Below are 19,415 nucleotides of genomic sequence, written 5' to 3' on the forward strand. Positions count from 1 at the left end.
AGAGACAGAGAGCATGAGAGGGAGGAGGGTCAGAGGGAGAAGCAGACTCCCTGCCAAGCAGGGAGCCCGATGCGGGACTCGATCCCAGGACTCCAGGATCATGACCTGAGCCGAAGGCAGTTGCTTAACCAACTGAGCCACCCAGGCGCCCAGAAGAAAAATCTCTTAAAAAGCTAAATTTCTTTACCAATAATACGAGCACCAGGTGTTATATAAGACTGATGAATCACAGGCCTATACCTCTGAAACCATTAATACATTATATGTTAATTAATTGAATTTAAGTAAAAATTATTTAAATGAAAATATATCTACACACAAAAAATATATGTTAAATATTATAGCAGGCAGCATTCCTGTTTGTAAGCAACAGAAACCAACTCCTGAAAAAAACAGTCTCAGAATCAACAGGAGGATAGAAGGTCAAGCTTGGGAATGGGCTGAGAACCACAGCTAAGATATGGTGCATATCTCAAGCACACACACACACACACGTGCACACACGAGCTTGCATGCACATGCACACACACAGAACAGCAGTTTCCTCCTTGAGCCTCCTGCATGAGCCTGAGCCCCAGCTGGTCCCAAGCCCTTGCTCCACATGCTCCCAAATCCAAGTTCTGGTGCAAGCCTCTGATAAGCCCAGCTGGTGGATATCCCTATACATCCGGAATGTTGAAGATTTTTATTTACGTAGTCATAATTCTGCATTGCTACCTAGTTTTCACTTGTATGTTATTCTTCCTTCTTTGAACAAATATTCATTGAGTGCCTACTATGTGCAAGACATTTATCTAGATGTTGGGGAGCCAGCGGTGAACATAACAAAGACAAATCCTGGTCCTGCATCCCGGTGGTTAAAACAATCCTGAATTGTTAAACATAATTTTAAACAATTACACCTTACTGCCCCTTCTCAAAAAAACCAGAAACCTCACACCATTTAAAGAAGCCCTGTGTTAAGCTTTTACTTTTAAAAGATAGTCCCTGACATATGTTCTAGCAGAATTTGGCTTCATCAGCACGTAAATGAACAACTGGAAAGGATGGGGGCGGGGTTTTTCATGTTGATAAAATGGTGTGCTATTTCCCTCTTGATTAGATGGGGGGAAGAGTGCCAGAAAAGATTGTGAGAGAATTCTCAGGAGCCAGTGGTGACAGAGGATGGATTGCAGAGAGATGTTTTAAGAGTGAAGTAATTTAGCAATCTCTTTCTCTCTGAATACAGCATCAACTAATCAACACAGATTTCATCTCTATAATTTTGTGTTTTCCTGTCCAGAGTATTTATTTCTGGAATTCTCATTTTACTTCCACGTGTTCTTACTTACTGCTAACCATTTTATTCTTTTTTTAATTGGGAGAAATATAATTAACATAGAACATTTTATTAGTTTCAGGCATACATAATTTGGTAGATGTATATATTGCAAAATGATTAGCACAAGAAGTTTGGTTAACATCCATCACCTCACCTAGTTATATTTTTTTGTCATGGGAACTTTGAAGATCTCTCTCAGCAACTGCTCACCATTTTAAGGTTTTCAAAGTTCTAGAAAATTAAGGGACAACTCTCCAAAAAATGAAGATACATATTTTTAATCATGTAAATATTTCTTTTTCGTTTCATCATTTGCCAATGAGTGCAATTAAATCCTTTTCCACAAAATCCGTATGGCTCACATTAAGCTGGCTCCTTTTGTGGGGAAATAAGGGGAGATTTTTTTTTTTCCTAATGGTGTTTGATCCTAATTAGCCCTACTTCTGTCACAATTAATTTATTCCATACAGCTCGACTTGGTGATATTACCCTATTGCTTTCTGGTTTTTTTTTTTTTTTTCTTTCTCTTTCTCTAATTTGTTAGAATCTCAAGAAAAGCCCAGGAATTTTCTCAAATCACATAATTAAGAATTTGCACTTCTAGAGGGCAAGTTTTAGACCTATCATTCCTCCACCAAGTGTACAAGAAGTTTGGAATTTATCTTTGTAGCTTGCTCCGAGTTCAAACTCGTTTATTAAAAGGAGGAATGCTTTCTTTTTAGCTTTCAGAAAAAGTACATTATTTGAATTTGAGGAATGTCAAGAAGAGTAATTATTTTAACTTACATAAAAGAAAATGCTCTTAACTTATTAAACATAATGACCACTCTACGTAGTCCCAAGTAATTTGCTGATGTGATAGGAATGCTAAAGTCTCATTAAAACAGAATTTGTGTTTTACATTTGTATAAGGAAAAGTCATTAGCACTAGGTCAAAACTGTTTTCAAATAATACTTTTGATCACTAATAATGGTTTTAAGAGATAAAGTCACATTATTTTTTTAAAGATTTTATTTTTTAAGTAATCTCTACACCCAACGTGGGGCTCAAACTCACAACCCTGAGATCAGGAGTTGTGGCACCCACTGAGCCAGCCGGGTGCCACAAGATAAATTCACAGTCAGCAAAAATGATAATGAAAACAAATAATATCACCTCGTAAATGAATCCCTTAAAATGATCTTTTAATTCTCTATAGTCCTATTTTGTTTTTAGTGAGTTTCATTTGGTCCAGCTAAGTAATTAAATAGCACACAATGTGCCTCATTGTGTTTTTTCCTCATTGTTATTTTTTTCTTATTCCAGCTCAAAAATGTAAGTAAACTGGCAGAAGTCTCCAAAAACAATGCCTTACAGCTAAGTGAGAAACTGAGGAATATGAAAAATCAAAGTGAATCTGAAGAAGAGAAGATGAGTCTTTTAATCAAAAAGCTGAAAATGTTTTTGTCAGGTAATTAGAAAAATATATTGGAACTAGTTTTGTTTCTTTTTCTTTGCTTTTTTTTTAAAGTATACTCAAACAGCATAACCAATTTCAAAATACATAAGTGGAAATGAAATGCCTAAATCAGAAACATGATGTACCCCTTGATTTAAAATTTCTTAATGAAAATAATCCCCAAATATTAACTCTGTACGAAAAAAAATATATATATATGTATATATGGCTATCTGTATAAGATAAATTTAGTAAAAAGTCCTAGAATTTAGTTAAAATTTCAAACAAATGAACTTGGTGCTTAAAGTTATGTGGTTTTTTTAAGAAAAAAGTCTAACATGATGATTCTATCAGATTTCCTAATGTTATGATTCCATGATTTTCTCTGCTGGCAGACTGTGTGAGATCAAGGCATGCCAGATTTGGTTAGTATACCAAATACTATAGTGAAGTGGTATCTAAAATATCGGTTGTTAACTATTATGGACTATTTTCCAAGTTTTGTATTGGTTCTCTGTGATTGGCCGAAAGGTACAATTTGATCCATTTATTATTATAATTATGATGTTATTATCCCTCATTGTACCTTATTATGGGAGAAGTTCACTTTGATTTTATTTTTTTAGAAGTTTATTTTAAACTACAGAGAATTATTATTTGAAGATAAAAATCAAAGAGTATAGCTGGAAATTGACCTGAAAACTCACTCTGTGCAAATAACGCAGCTTGGGTACATTATATGGAATTAATCTTAAGAGGCTTTCTTCTCCATCACCGTCTTCCAGATTCAGTAACTTAATACTCCTCACGTGAATCAGCTGACAATTGGGATGTCTGTTACCATCTTTGCAACCACTTTGTGAACCTGTTTAATATTTCTAAGAGACCCCTATGGCCAATTGTTTTTTCCACCTCCATATCTCTAGATACTGTATGAACAGTTCTAGTCTTGATTTTCAAAATAAGAACAAAATGAGGCAGTACAAATAACCAATAAAAATGACCAAAATAATCAGTAAAAATGAATGAGGTGGGATCTGTCTACTGGATGTTTTGTTTGTTCAAAAGCCAATTTTCAGTGAGTTAGCATTGATTAGACACAGATCCAGGAACTGGTTGGATTAAGGAACACCTTAGCTATTTCTGCAGATACAGGTCAATTCAGGCACCAAAACCAAACCAAAACCAAACTGCCAGACCAGTTGTGCGAAATGGCGTGATACACTTCTGGGCCCCAGCGATGGCTCAGAAGGCAAGTTCTACTGCTTTCCACCTCATTCCCTGGGTTATAGAGCCTATTCCCTTACTGGTCTCATTTCTCATTGCTGCTGAATACATCTCTAATAATAAAGTTTAATTACCCCAAGGAGTTAAAAAAAAACAACAAAAACTGTGTCCATTATTACAACAAAAATTAGACTAGGCAAAGGGAAAAATCCTATTCTATAAAAGAAACGTCTCTGATCTGGGCCCCAAGATCCTTGGTCACCAGGAAGCAGTACCCTTCACTCACCAATTTCTTTTCCTCTATCCTTTCCATAAAGCCCAAATAAAAGTATTATTAAATTGTATGGTGGCTACACTACTCCACTCTTCTTGACCATATTAATATTTTCCTTGGGGTCTGAATTCCCCATTAACAAAGTTATGTGTCACTTCTCCTGAAAGTCCCATAGAAAAATTTTGAATTTATGATCTCATAACAAATGCCAATAAATGTTCAATGACAAATATGTGGCTAAATTAAATTCACTTTTTATTAGAACCCTTTTTATAAAATGAAATACCATTTCTTTCAAAAGTCAACTTCCAAGAACAGTACATTCTGTTTCAAGTATGATTTTGATTTAGTCACAAAAAATCTTGTTACTTTTTTTTTTTCAAAAACATGACAGGAAGTAAAATACTCCTTTTATTTTAAACAAGACAGCTAGAGCGAAAATGATCACCAAAAGGATATATAGTCATGTCATGTCCGTCAAATGCTAAAAGGTGTCTGTGGTGCCCACCGCCTCCTGAAGAAGAAGCCGAGGTCCTTGGCCTCACATTTAGAGGCTCCCGTGCTCTGCTCCCAGCCTTTCGGGACTTGCACCCCCCCCACCCCCGCATTTAGACTCGACTCTCTCACCAACACTGATCCGAGGACTGCTTCCTGCTACACCCAAGCTTTGGCATCTGTGGGTCGCTCAGTTTAGAATGCCTTTACCCCTGCCTTCACCCCACATTTCCACAGGTATAACCTCTGCTGTCCTCCAGGCTCAGTTTATGTGCCTTTTTGAGGTTCTTCCTGAAATATTTTCTCCTCCCTCTGGATCCCATATCATTTCGTCTTCTATTTATCATTTCTATTCTCATGTGATCAGTATTCATATGGAATGGCTTATACTCCCCCACTGGGTGGTCAGCACTCCAGCTGCCCACACGGGCTTTAGCATTATGCCTCAGTAAGGAGCCAGAGATCACAATGTTAGCACCCCGGACCCAAACAGTCCATCTTCCGCTTCAGTTCTCAGGAAGGCCGATTTTATTTTCCTGAAAAGCAGGGCATGGGTGTATTTAACAGTTTCCTGATAACACATTATTCATCCGGTACTTTACTCTCTATTGTCAAGTTCCCTTCTCAAAATAGGACTTTGAGTGGTAGCATCAGGTAGAGTTGCCCCGTTACACAGATGAGCAACAACTGTGAGCCTTTTGATGTCACGGAGGATTAGAATCAAGTTTTGTTGAGTCCAAACCTGGCGCTTCCCCAGTGTCTCATTCACTGTATTCAAATCTTCGTAACAGGCATCTAACCATTTTAATTGCTTTTTGACTTAACTGGTTCTTAGGAGGACGTTTCGCAGAATATATACAATATTCCAAGTCTGTAGTTTTTCAGTTTTCCAGCAAGCATTTGTGTAGCGTGTATTCAACACTACATGAACAGTGTTTCTTTCAGAGAGAAGGGAAAACTGAGGATGAAGAAGAATCTACGTCCGTAGATCCCGGTGTCCTAGGGACACATAATCAGTTGCACATACTTATGACTTAGAGTTCGTTGTGGTTGTATTTACAAGATACAGTGTTTACTAAGGAGACACAATGACCTAAAACCACCTTCTTATTTAAGAGGAAAACGTGCCTCCAGAGGACATAGAGAAGGTTGCAAATCACGTACTTGACATCCACCTACCAATGACATCGCAGAATTTAACCCATGAACTTGACAAAATACGGAAGCTGATGCAGCTCTATGAGGACTACGGAACAGATGAGGACAGGCTATGTAAAGCAGCAGAGGAAGCCCAAAAGGTTTTGGTGAAGGCAAAAGATGCTGAGTAAGTACAGTATTAATATTCTCATCTTGCTCGCCCAGGCCAACTCCTAAAAGGCCATCTGAAAAATATCTGGGTGAGGAGCTATTTAATGTTCGAATGAAATTACCCTCCAGTAGCTCAGTGCCCAGGGTGAGGGCTAAGCTATTTGCAGGAGCCTCAGGAAGCTGGGGGATTGGGAGGCAGGGGGCAGGAATGCTTGTTTCCCATTTGCTATAGACTTGGAATGCCTTTCCAGTGACCTGTTACTCTTTATACCAATTAATGCCATACACTAGCTGTATGCCAATATCTTAACAGGTGGTGGGAATATCGGTGTCTTTTCCCTTTCTTGCTGACCTATGTCTGCTACTTCCTAAATGTACCATAATAGACAGTACTTTGAAGATCTAAATTTTTTTAAGAAAGACTACACTAATGGGGAGCCTGGGTGCCTCAGTCAGTTAAGTGTCTGCCTTCGGCTCAGGTCATGATCCCAGGGTCCCAGGATCGAGTCCCACGTCAGGCTCCGTGTTCAGCGGGAAGTCTGCTTCTCCTTCTGACCCTCACCCCTCTTGTGCTCTCTCGGTCTCTCTCTCTCTCTTAAATAAATGAATAAGCTCTTAAAAAAAAAAAAGACTACACTAAAAAGATATGATGGTGAGGAGTAAAAGAAACGAACACTAGTGCCCTAGGAATAACACGGGAGTAAAACTACAGATATGGTACACGGAGTTCATTAACTCGTGCTTCCTTTTGCCCTTGTTGACTTAGCCAAGCAAATGGGAAGAGGCATGTTGGTGTTTTTAGGAGCATGGTGTGCTGCGGGTCAGAGTTGTGGGCTCGGTTGGATGGTGGCAATACCATCACGTCAGGACGCCCAGCAGTTGAGACCTGAGCTTGCTTTGCTGTCTCCCCAGCCACTTGTATAAATGAAGTGCACCAGACTCCCCTGTAGGCCCAACCCCTTCCGGTTTTAATACTTACAACCAGGAAGACGAAGTAACTGCGGTACGATCACACAGCTGTCAGAAATGATGCTGAGGAAGGATTCTTTATAACATGCAGGGATTCTTCGAGCGTAATGTTAATGCTTTAAAAAAAAAAAAAGGTAACAGATTATATATAGAAGAGGATCTCCATCATGGAAAGAAAATATTTTGTAGGACAAAGATGCTAGAATATGCTGGTATCTTAAAAAGATTAGTGGTAAATTTTTCCGTTCCTGATATGTTTTTTTCTCTTTTGGTGTGTGTTGCTGCCTCCTCCTCTCCCTCCTCCTCCTTCTCCTCTTCCTTCTCTTCTTCTTCTTCCTCTTCTTCTTCTATTTTTAGGCATTTTCCCAATTTACTCTAAAAGCAGTTACATTGAAAATTTAAAGGAAAAAGAATAAATACAAAGATATGCGGGGGGGCGTGTTATGAGAAGGGAAGCCTCCTGAACCCCTTCTGTAACTGTAGGGAAAGAAGTAAAGAAAGGGAAGCCTACTTATTATATGGTTCAACCATGGGATATTCTGGAAAAGGCAAAACCGTGGAGATAGTAAAAAAGATCAGTAGTTGCCGGGGGTTGAGGGGAGGGATGAATAGGTGGAGCAGAGAGAACTTTTAGGACAGTAAAAATACTCCGTGTGATTCTAGAATGATGAATACATGTCATTATACATTTGTCCCAAGTCACCAAGTGAACACCACCAAGAGTGAACCCTAATGTACACTCTGGACTTGGTGTCTCTGATGTGTTGATGTAGACTCAGCCTCTGGCGGGGAGGTTGGCTAACGAATGTCCCAGTCTGGCGGGGAGGTTGATAACTGGGGAGGCTCTGCGTGTGTGGACACGGCGGGTATAGGGAACTCTCCGCACCTTCTGCTTTTTTTTGCTATGAATCTAAAACAGCTCTTTAAAAAAACAGCCTTTTTAAAAAGTGAGAGAGAGACTCCACTGGGAGGAGAAGTAGGGTTGCGTGGGGCAGGGGATGTTTTGCAATTTAGCTAGTTTTGCTCTTCCACACGCATTTCAAATGATCCTTCTGCAAAGGTCTATCTGATAGTTCACTCACTTGGTATATTCTTCCAAAGGTGGTTTTGAGCCCACAGATCCAAGTATCTGGTGAGTGTTGACTTGAGGTGAGCTTATTTCTGTAAAATAGACAATCAGTTGGAATGCTTGTGATTTTAACCTCTGAAGGGGCCCCTGGCAGCTAGAATGTCAGTGGAGCTTAAATAAACCTGAATAAACACAGCCTGGAAACGGAGGGCTTTTAGTTCTCTTTGCTGTCTGTGGGGCCCCTTCACTCTCCCACCCCCGCTCTGGCGAGGATTTAGAGTGTGGCTGAAGTGGGAGAAATTAGGGAACTGGAATCGGCCGAGGATTGTTATTTTGTTCAAAGCTTGCCAGTGACGGTCGTCAAGCCTCTCTGGTTAGGACAAATTAAGAATAAACAAGACCTGTATCTTTGATTTGCATACCTGGCGAAATCTGTATCTACTTGATATGCATATATATGCGTTGTTATGGGCATTTCAACCTACCTATTTCTCAAAATAAAGATTACCGCACTTGGCCTTGCTTAAGAGCAATTTAAATTTACTTTATAAATAATTCAGCCAAGCTTTTCGTGGAGTCGAATGGACTCCCAAGGTGAAACAAATGAATAATTGTGTATTTATCTAATCTGACACGTTAATATCCTACCTTAGAAAAGCAGCAAATGTTCTATTAAATCTTGACAAAACGCTGAATAAATTGCAACGAGTTCAAGTCACCCAAGGACGGGTAAATTCTACCATCACACAGCTGACGGCGGAGATAACAAAAATTAAAAAGAATGTACTGCAGGTATTTATCTTCTTGGAAACTAAGCTGAAAAAGATTTTGAATGTGGAGACAGCCTGGTGTTGATGTGTGCCCATGTCATGCTTGCCTGACCTGCCTGATGGGATGATTGTAGGATAAAATGAAACGGTGGTGCTATGATACGTTTAATTGATGTTCTACAGAGTTCCCACGGCATCACTTCATCATTGCCGACCCCTCCTGGGGGACGAAGCAGGTGCTACCACCAGCTTGTAAATGAGGAAACTGAGACTCAGGGAGGTTAAGTGACTTGCCTAAGGTCACACAGCTAATTAAAGGTAGATTTGAGGTGGGAGTTTATCCCTTCTGACTCCAGGGAAAGTAATAGACTTGTTAAAGCTCACAAGGCAAAGAAATAAAGTTCGTTGTTGCCAGGTTTTTGTAACTGCCAGGTTTGGCATGAAATCTCATCAGAGTACCTTAGGACTAAAAGGATATCTTACCCGAAAGAAAGTGTTCTCTCCGGAGCTCGGTGGGAGCCCGGCCATGGTTTAACCCCCATCATGGATCCGGGAGAGAAAGTCTGGCAGTTGGCGGACAGGACAGGACCTAGTCCCAAGCCGTGTGCAGTGTCTTCCTCCAAGGCTCCATCCTCCAGCCCATCCCCTTCCCCACAGAATGCCAGCTCCCCAGTCTCTGTTCTTCAGCCAGGTTGTATAGATCCAAACGCACGACGCATTTTGAAAAGAAAAGCAGAAAGAGAGAGAACAGGAAGTAGTGCACCAGGAAATGAAAAGCTTAGATGTGAACAGGTTTCAAATATAGGGTAGCAAAAAAACCAAAGAAGTCCTCCAGGTTTTCCCCTTCGAGGCATATACGCTAGACCCGGGGATGGCCAAATACAGCGCATGGGCCAAATGGGCGCACTGTTTGTTTTCTTTTTAATCTAAAATCACAAAGTTTTATTGGAGTCCAGCCACGTATTGTCTGTGGCTGCTTTTGTGCCACGGTGGCAGAGAGTTGAGGGTTGTAATAGAGACTTCATGGGCCACGGAATATAAAACATTTACTGTCTGGTCCTTTACAGAAAATGCCTGTAGATTTGTGCTTTAGAAAAAACATATCCAAAGGCACAAGAAGGTTTTTGGTTTTTTTTTTTTTTTTACAAATACGGTAGACCAGGGCTCTCACGGAACCTTCCTAGTAGAAAAAAAACCCAAATGTTGGCTGGGATATTTTTTTAAAATTGTAATACATAGCTGAATTAATAAGACATGGAGGAAATCTTCAGAGGCCAACAGTGACGGGGAAGTACAAATCCAGAGAGGTAATAAAGCATGAACCTGACGGCAGGCAGAGGGTGTCCGCCAATCGCTGGTGTAGGAGAGCTGTTGGCTTTAATGCTCGCCATGCATAAGAGACAGAAAACAAAGGAGAGAATATGACCCCTGCATGGAAAGGCAAAATCCTCAGTGAAGTGTTCAACTACTACTACCTACTACTGCATGCCCACTGCACGCATGCGTGTGCACACAACCACACACACACACACACACACGGAGGGGCAGTGCCAGTAAAGACTCTTGCTGTGGGGGAGGAAGGTCTTCACTAAGAATTGCTAACCATAAGCTGGCTCTTACACGAGTTCGAGGTTAGAATTCACACTACTCGTATGGCCCCGATAACCCAAGCTAAAAAATGTCACTTAAAGTGGTTGTGGGCTGAGAGTGCCCTCAGAGGCCTGACAGAGGCCAGCAGAAATCCCCTCCCAAGGAATGCACCTTAAAAAGCCTCAAAAATGTCTCTCAAAACACATAAAAGAACAAATTGCCTCAAGCAAGAGGCACCAGAAAGAGTAGACAAGAGACTGCGGATTATGGCGGTTACTGGATGTAGAAATACAAAATCAGAATGTTCATTATGCTTACAAAAATCAAAAAAGGTATAAAAGTATGACCCAAGAACAAGATATAAGAGATAACAGATGACTAGTCAGATTTGACTTCTAGATGGGACAAATGGAGCCACAGAAATAAGAAACAAATACTAAGATGTTCATTATTGTTTGTAAGGAGGAAAAATGAGAAGCCACTTGCATCAGCTGGAGAAGAAAAATACAAATTGTATGTCCAAACAATGCAATGCTTTAAATTGCTAAAACTGAATAAACAAGAGCTATGCAAATTCGTCAGGGAAGAACTGTACAAGCATAATTTTGAATTAAAATTCAAGTAGCATATATTTGTATAAAGTTAAAAAAAATACTGCATATGTTAGACTGCGTAGGATATAGGAAAAAGCGGGTAGAAGTACGTGGAGTGACAAATACTAGATTCAGGACAGTGGTTACCTTATGGGGAGGGAGGGGGTGTGAGGAGAGCCTTAGCTGAGGTGCTTTATTCTTAAACTGGCCACTGAGCGCATGGATACATGTCATAGTTGCTTTTATAACCATGTGGATGTCTGAAATATTTATTACAACGTTGTTTTCAATGGAACCGAAAAAATTGAAGGAATGATTCACTTTCCCTTCCCACCTAGCTTATTTTCTGAGAGGTAATTATATCATTTGTTTTCTTGTTGTTTTTACATAAAAAGACCTTCTCCTCTCTGCTCTTTAAATCAACAACAGGCTGAAAATGAAGCTAAGGACACTAAGAATGAGCTGGACTTAGCAAAGCAGCGGTCAGTGCTGGAGGACGGGCTTTCCCGGCTGCAGACCAAGTTGCAAAGGAATCGAGAGCAAGCCACCCGTGTGACAGCTCAGGCCACATTGGCCCAACGCCAGGCTGGGGGCCTTGAGCAGGTCATTAGCCCCACCAGTGCCACCAAGAGCAGACAGACAGAGCCTCTTTGAAGGATAATCCTCTAACCTCAGTTCCTTGTGCCGTTTATCAGCGGTCCCCTTAGTGCTGGACCGTGCTCAGTGGCATGTGGTAGTAGTGATCCCGACAGGCATGAAGCCTCTTCTGTAGTGGAGGACTGTCTCCAGGGAAGACAGAAGTCCTTTGACCAAATTAGGATGGGGTGTTTCCTCCCCGAATCTCCTCCTCCTAGGACTACTAGCAGTGTCCTCGTCAAATGTTTCCTTTCTTCCAAACGTTCACATTTTGTGCCATTGGTCTATCTTGGGAGTATTTACCCTTTACTCTAATACAATCACATAACCTATCATGAAAACAAAGAAGTGAAAGTCACCTGCCAAAGAGAATAGGTCAAGTTAAAAAAGTCAGAGTGAGTTAATTAAACAGTTGTGGAAAATACCCTATTCATCTAGGTTGCTGAAAGAAACTATCAACTCATTTTCTCAGCAGGGTATCTCTGGTTGGTTGCATTAATAGAGTCGCTTAAACACAAGAAAAATGTGAAAGTGTTTTTACAATTGGTCCATTCTCTTGCTTTTCATTCCTGATATGCTGGGTAATTTCCCACAGACTTGGGAGTTGAGCACATTTTCTATGGAAGGGAGGTTGGGAGAGGTACTTCTGGTCCATCCTGTCCCCATTTCCCTTCCTGGGCTTCACCTAGCTGTTCCACCTTCTAGACTGTCAGCCACCCAGGCTGACCCCCCAGGTTTTCATTCGAATGCCGAGGGAGCTCTTCATGCTAACACGTGTACTTCCCTTCCTGCCTCATGGCTCTCTTACCTTCTTGCCCGCCAAAAAACGCATCCTTGCTTCTAAAGCTTCACAGCTCCCTCTGCCCTTCACCCTGCACTGGCCGCTGACCCACCCAGCTGACCCAGAGGTTTGTCACAGGCAGGATCGCGTCCCTCCTGTCCTCTGTATCTCTCACCTTAAGTCTTTTAGGACAAACGATTGGTGCCCCATAAATAACTGCCTTCGCACAGAATCATGATTGCTACTTTATAACAAAGCAATTTTATTTTTAATTAACTAAAGCTGAGAATTTTTTCAGCCTGCAAAGAAAAAAAAAATGCAAATAAAAGCCTGGAAATATCAGGGTGACTCAAGCATATTGACTGGATCATGGTTTTCCTCTTCCTCCTTTTATGAACAGTATCAGGCAAATATCATGCATGGGTACATGCTTTGTAAATATTTTCTGGTGATGGCAAGGTGTTGCTCTGTTACAGGCGTTTGCAGAGCTGAAAAGCCAATATGCTGTTCTTCAACATAAGACCAGCGCTACAGGACCGACAAAGGTGACATTAGAAAAAGTGGAGCAGCTAAAAGATGCGGCAGAAAAACTGGCCATAGATACAGAGGACAAGATAAGAAGAATAGCAGGTATCTCTTCTTTTCTTCCAGCTTTATCGAGGTCTAGGTGACAGGTGAAATTGTATATATTTAAAGTGTACAACGTGACAATATACGTTGTGTTATGATTACCATGATTAAGTTAATCAACACATCCATCTGCTCACATAGTTACGTTTTTCTTTTTATGGTGAGAATGCTTAAGATCGACTCACATACACAGTGCAATACAACATTGTTAACTAGTCAGCCCACACTGAGCATTCAATCCCCAGAAACTTTTCTTCTTAAAACTGGAAGTCTGTACCTTTGCTCAACCTCTCCCCATTTCCCCCACCTGCTGGACCCTGGCAGCCACCGTTCTTCCCTCTGCTTCTATGAGTTCTAGGTTTGGTTTTTTTTGTTTCTCTCTTTTTTTTTTAGATTCCATATACAAGTGAGATCATATTCTATTTGTCTTTCTCTGGCTTATTTTCACTTAGCGTAACATCCTCCAGGTTCACCTATGTTGTTGCAAATGGCAGGATTTCCTTCTTTTTTTATGGTTGAATTTTATACACCCCCCCACACACACATTTTCTTTATCCATTGATGGGCACTCAGGTTATTTCCATATCTTGTTTATTGTGAATGCTGCAATGAACATGGAACACAGATATTTCTTCGAGATATGGATTTCATTTCCTTCAGATATATACCCAGAGTGGGGATTGCTGGATCATATGGGAGTTCTATCGATTCTATTACACACTCCACCAATTTGACAATAGCTTAATACTTCACCTTCCTGGTAATATTTATACCAACTTATCACTGGCACAGTTCAGCTACCTATGAGCCCACAGGGTCGAGGAAGTAGGAATTGGGTCAGTGCCTTTGGGACTGCAATATAACAAGCCACTTGCATGGTTTTACTTCAAAGGGTATCAGGGAGTCTCTACTCTGCCTTCATCAGAACAAACTCCCATTGCCTTCAGTCAACTGGAAATGCCCTTTTCCTAACCCCTTGGTTCTCAACCGGGGGTGATTTTATCTCCTTCCCTGGGGACAAAAGTGTCTGAAGACATTTCGGCTTGTCACAACTAGGGGGTACAACTAGCATCGAGTGGGTGGGGGCCAGGGACGCTAGTAAACATTCTATAATACACAGGACAGTCCCATGATGAACAGTTGTTTTGCCCAGGGCACTAAGGGTGTGGATGTTGAGAAACTTGAGAAACCCCGTCCTAACCTATGCTGCTTATTTTCTCCTCCCATGCAGATAACTGTTTTGGAGTCACTATGATCTAGACTCTAAGGCACTCGTCATCTTGTATAGATCTGTAGGTAGCATTCCAGAAGGATCCGTAGTCTGGATCAGCATTTTGATCAAAAGTGGAAATTTTGATGCACACCAAGTGTAGTAAACATGGAATACACACAATCAGAAAGTTAATTAGAATCTTTTTCCCCCACAATGGGTGCTCATGATTTTTCTGGGTAGTCATCATGCCCTTAGCAACTACCTCTAAATCATCAAGAAATATCCAATGATGAATGGTCTAGTTCTACTTTTGGTTGCATTTATTGTCTCCAAAACTTTAAAGTTAGTCATATTCATTTGGAATATAAGTAATTCTCAAGGTATTAAAACAACCAAGCCTCCTCATTTATAATGCTTCTTTGTTATAAAATGAGTCTTTGCCTTAGAACCATTCATATCACCACTATGACATGAAAAAAAATGAAAATGCAACATTGGTGTGGGCCAAAGTCAGGAAAAATACATACCAAACTGTTAACATTCTTTATCTCTGGGGAGGGGGAGAGTGAAGAGGAAAACACTGCTTTTTGCATTTATATAATTGTATAATTTACATCCTTCACATTTATATGATTTACATTACTGTCATTTTAAGTATTTTCCTAATACTTTTAAAAAGGAATTGCTAGGAAAGATTCAAAAAGACAGAATGTTGTTGTTTGTTTGTTTGTTTGTTTGTTTACTCTCCATAGGTAATAATCGTGAAAATCAGTTGCTGTAACTATAGGAGCAGAAACATGGGGAGAATATTTTCTGTCTTGTGTTTTATGTCGAGGCCCAAATTGTTTCCACTTATTCCCATAGACTAGAACTTCCACAGTTTTTGAAATTAGGTCAGAAGAGAAGTTAGAGGCCTTCCTTCTAAGCGAGGTCTAAAATCATGCTCTCCACTTTTTTGGCTCTCTTTTTAAAGCTGTTTTCATAGTTCAACAAAGTAGGAAAATAAGATATTGGCTTGGCCACCTTCCTGACTCTGCCGCTCGAGAAGGGTCTGACCCACAAGGGCTGCGCTCTAGTTCTACCTGGTAGGAAGAAGTGCCCAGGGGACTCCAGAAAGGAGCCCTTCCTTACCTTGGCAGGGTCAAAGTGGAGAGAGTGGAGAAATGTCCCCAGTCTGCAGCCAGGGTCCCTCCACAGAACTTTGTACCAGTCAGGGTCCCAGCGAGAACCAGGCAGCACGCTTGGAGATAATTCTGGATCACGTAGTTACAGCCAGAGTTGGCTCGGTTATCTATTCATTGTACAACAAAGCACTCCCCATATTTGGGGGTTAGAACAACAACCATGCATGATTTTTCTGTGGGTTTCCTGGGTGGTTCTTCTGCAGGTCTGTGCCGCTCCCAGTTGATGGGTCAACTGGCTGGTGCGCCTGGGGCCGGGCTTGACTGAGATGCTGGCCCTCTTTCTACGGGCTCTTCCAGCCCAGGCTGCTTTACAGCTCGCCTGCGTCTCGGTTCCCCGCAATGAGCGGAGTAAGGCCCTCGAGGTCCTGTGCACTGATTTCTCTTACTTTCTGTTGGTCAACACAACAGGCCCAGCTGGACCTGGTTTGAGGGGACAGGGCAAATAGCCTCTGCTTCTTGATGGGAGGAACTCTTAAAAATGCACAGGAGTTCCGAGAGCCCGCTGAGGGTGTGGACGTGTTGCGTGACTGGCCGTGGTGAGAAGCCATCAGCATCCCTGGGCCCTAAGGAGCAGGGGCCGCGGGAGGGCCGGTGCTCTGAGGGCGCTCTCGGAATGCTGGAGCCAAAGGCAAGAGGCCACCTTGCAGGCTGAGGGGAGAGATGTAAGAACTGCCAGAACCCTTCGGCTCCACAGGGACAGCCTGTTCACTCTCCCCACCCCGGCCCCGCCCCGGTCACTTCTCTGAACTGTCCAGTGGCCAAGTGTGAACGAGCTCCAGAGATCCTGGGAGCCAGATGATGTCATCCACTGAGGCTGGCTTTCCAGGACAGAGCAGGACGGAGGATGGATGTGGGCAGGCAAGCGAAGAGGGACCAGCACAGCTTCATTAACTGCTAAGGAAGAAGCGCAGGGGTCTTTTTTCTTGTTAGTACAAATACACTTCCAGTGCTGAGTCTCCTTTTCAGTCCCAAATGATCTATATTTAAGTTTCCAGAGACGGAATGCTCACCACCTCCCATAGCAGCTCTTTCTTTGAACAGCTGTGACTGCTAGAAAGTTCTTTATAATCAAAGTCTTCCTTCATGGAGGTTTCACCTGCTGGTTTTAGTCTGTTTCCTCAGGATGACAAAACACATTTCCTCTGCTTCCATAGGCCTCAAATACTTGAAAATAACTACAGGACATGCCCTGAATCTTCTTCTTTCTCTATCTAAAACATCATCAGTTAATTCGTCTTTTGTTCACTGGATAGTTTCATATTTCTTCAGCAATCCGATTCCTTCCTCTAAACATATGCTCCAGGCTGGTTTGACAACTCCCTCCTGATGATCCAGGTGTGACCTGTCCAGGTGAAGTGGGACATTTACCTTCCTTCTTTAAGAAGTTCCGCTTCAACCTAAGGGCAGTTTCTTTTTCTAAAGGCCACTTCACACTGTTAACTGTGGCCCTCTCTACCTCTTCTATCCACTACTCTATGGGCTCCTTGCTGGGGTTTACTATAATTCCCAGGTATTTTTTGAATGAAGTATGGATAAATGGATGGATGCATGGATGGTTGGAAGGAAGGACGGAAGGAAGGAAGGATGGATGGGTAAGAGTGAAAGGCATCACTTTGCTTTTCCTGTTCAGGGGCTGGAATATCAGCAGAGCAGAATGAAGAAATGAAAATGTCAGTGTTTTTTTTACTGAAAGACTGAGGACCCCTAAAGTGATGAACACATGTTAAAAAGTGAAGTTAAAACAGCAAGAGCAAACCTGTGGAAATATTCACCAAGTCCAATCAAGGCTCATCATCCATCTTTTCATTTCTAACAAACTCTAACTAGCTTTCAACTGGCATTGATAAATGCCACTAGATATATAATACTTTTTAGACAAAAAACATCAGTTTGTCTGCTCTGGTTTGTATGAAAACCTTGAGGAGCCTGGTGACAATAAATGTTTTGTCTGTTGAATCAAAACGCAAAGCTAAATATGTCTTTAAGAGGTACAGAAATCCCTGTGTTTCATATAAGGTGGGTATCCAGGAAGAATCCACCAAAACCAAATCTATCCTTTTCTTCATTTTCTTGTTTCAGATTTAGAAAAGAAGATACAAGATCTGAATCTGAGTAGACAAGAAAAAGCTGACCAACTGAAACAATTGGAAGATCAAGTTGTTGCCATTAAAAGCGAGATTGATGAGCAAGAAAATAAATATGCTACTTGCTATACTTAGGCAGAGGTAAAGTGCAAAGTCACCCATGCTTTCTTTTCTGACGAGGAAGCCTGAGGAGCTGTGCTGAACTTGGGAAACAGAAATGGTCAGCCCCACCTCCTCCGCCTCCGGAGCTCACTCCTAGCCAAAGATCTGAGCTGGGCCAAGGAAATGCTGTTCCACGTGGAATAGAAAGGGGGAAGTAGAGACATCGTCTCCCGCTTCAGAAAACTTTCCTCTTGCCTTCCTTTCCCTTTCCCTTAAAAAAAATGTGTTACATATGATAAGTACAAAATAAATAAGTATTCTGTTTACTAATCATCACTTCAATCAAGTGAACCTAAGTGTGAAATCAGTTGCCAGTGTGGGGGTGGGTGGCTTGCAGGGCGGAAATGTATTACTAATTGATGGGCATAAAGTTCCGGTGAAGCGAAATGAATAAATTCTAGAGTTCTGCTATAGATTGTATGTAAGTCAACAAGTGTGGTCAGAAAGTAGATCTCATCTTTTTTTTTTTTTTTTAAAGATTTTATTTATTTATGTGACAGACACAGCGAGAGAGGGAATGCAAGCAGGGGGAGAGGGAGAGGGAGAAGCAGGCTTCCCGCAGAGCAGGGAGCCTGATGTGGGGCTCGATCCCAGGACCCTGGGATCATGACCTGAGCCGAAGGCAGACGCTTAACGACTGAGCCACCCAGGCGCCCCAGAAAGTAGATCTCATCTTAAGTGTTCTTATCACAATAAAACAAAATAAAAATAAATTTAAAGAAATTAAGCTAAAATATATCAATGTCTCTAATACTATGATGGAATAAGTCTGGATGGCATGTGCTAGATTGTCCTGTGTTTTATTTTTATTTGGATTTGTTTATCTATAAAACAATTATTCTGAATAAAATGCATACAATTCAAAATGTAACTTGTTTTTACACCCACTTCCCTCTATATTCATTCTCTCAACCAAAGGATTCTGTTTGCGCCAAACGGCACTGGAACAATATTCAAAAAGATAAATATTGAAGTACTTTTCCTAAATTGTCTGTAAGCAGTTTTGCTGTAAAATGTGCTACTGATTTTTGAAAGACCAGCAATTCCGCTGTTATTGTTTAGTGTGAAAGATCAGATTGTCTCACTTCAAAATGGGTCTATGATTTCACATTAACTTTTTTTGCATGTATGATATATAACCGAGCACCATTGCTTCTGTTTGTGAAATCCATCCATCAGAGGGATTATTTTAAGGAAATTCTGCCCCACATTTTTGAATAAGAAATAATAGACACCAACACTGATGTATGAAAGAGGAAAGCTGCTGGAGCCATCTCCTTTAAGGACTGACTCGTAAAAAATGAGTCTAAAACTTCAACGAAGGGGCTTTAGGATTACACATAAATATGAAATTTCTTAAAACATACGTTGTTTAGGAAAATTGCAGTTTCCCTGGAGATCCTGAAGAATGAAATGAAATTTTTCTACCAGAAAGCCCATCAGAAATCTCTCTTGAAATGCACGATTGCAATGCTCTCTCTATCCGGCACTTAAGACACCTGGAAACTTCTACCAACAAATGACACACAAACTGAACCAGAGTTGAAACACAGACTGTCACAAAATCTAAGTTGTGTACTCCAGTGTAGAGGGTAGAAGACACTCCAGCCTTCCCACCAGGATATTGACTTCCACTCATGCACAGTTGATAAACTTAACTCGACGCGCAT

The 19,415-nt window shown here is 41.2% G+C and overlaps 1 protein-coding gene across 1 annotated transcript in view; it reads left to right on the forward strand.

The window, feature by feature from the left end:
* Positions 1-18,611, forward strand: part of LAMB4 (laminin subunit beta 4) — a 116,713-nt gene extending 98,102 nt beyond the window's left edge. Inside the window, exons 31-36 of the mRNA XM_078059872.1 lie at positions 2,628-2,772; positions 5,873-6,080; positions 8,756-8,894; positions 11,485-11,658; positions 12,949-13,102; positions 17,579-18,611. Of these exons, the coding sequence (XP_077915998.1) occupies positions 2,628-2,772; positions 5,873-6,080; positions 8,756-8,894; positions 11,485-11,658; positions 12,949-13,102; positions 17,579-17,718 (960 nt within the window). The 3' untranslated portion in view covers positions 17,719-18,611. The remainder of the gene's footprint in view (positions 1-2,627; positions 2,773-5,872; positions 6,081-8,755; positions 8,895-11,484; positions 11,659-12,948; positions 13,103-17,578) is intronic.
* The last annotated feature ends 804 nt before the right edge of the window (positions 18,612-19,415 follow it).

Source organism: Halichoerus grypus, chromosome 12 (assembly GCF_964656455.1).
Source record: "Halichoerus grypus chromosome 12, mHalGry1.hap1.1, whole genome shotgun sequence".
NCBI classification, from domain to species: Eukaryota; Metazoa; Chordata; class Mammalia; order Carnivora; family Phocidae; genus Halichoerus; species Halichoerus grypus.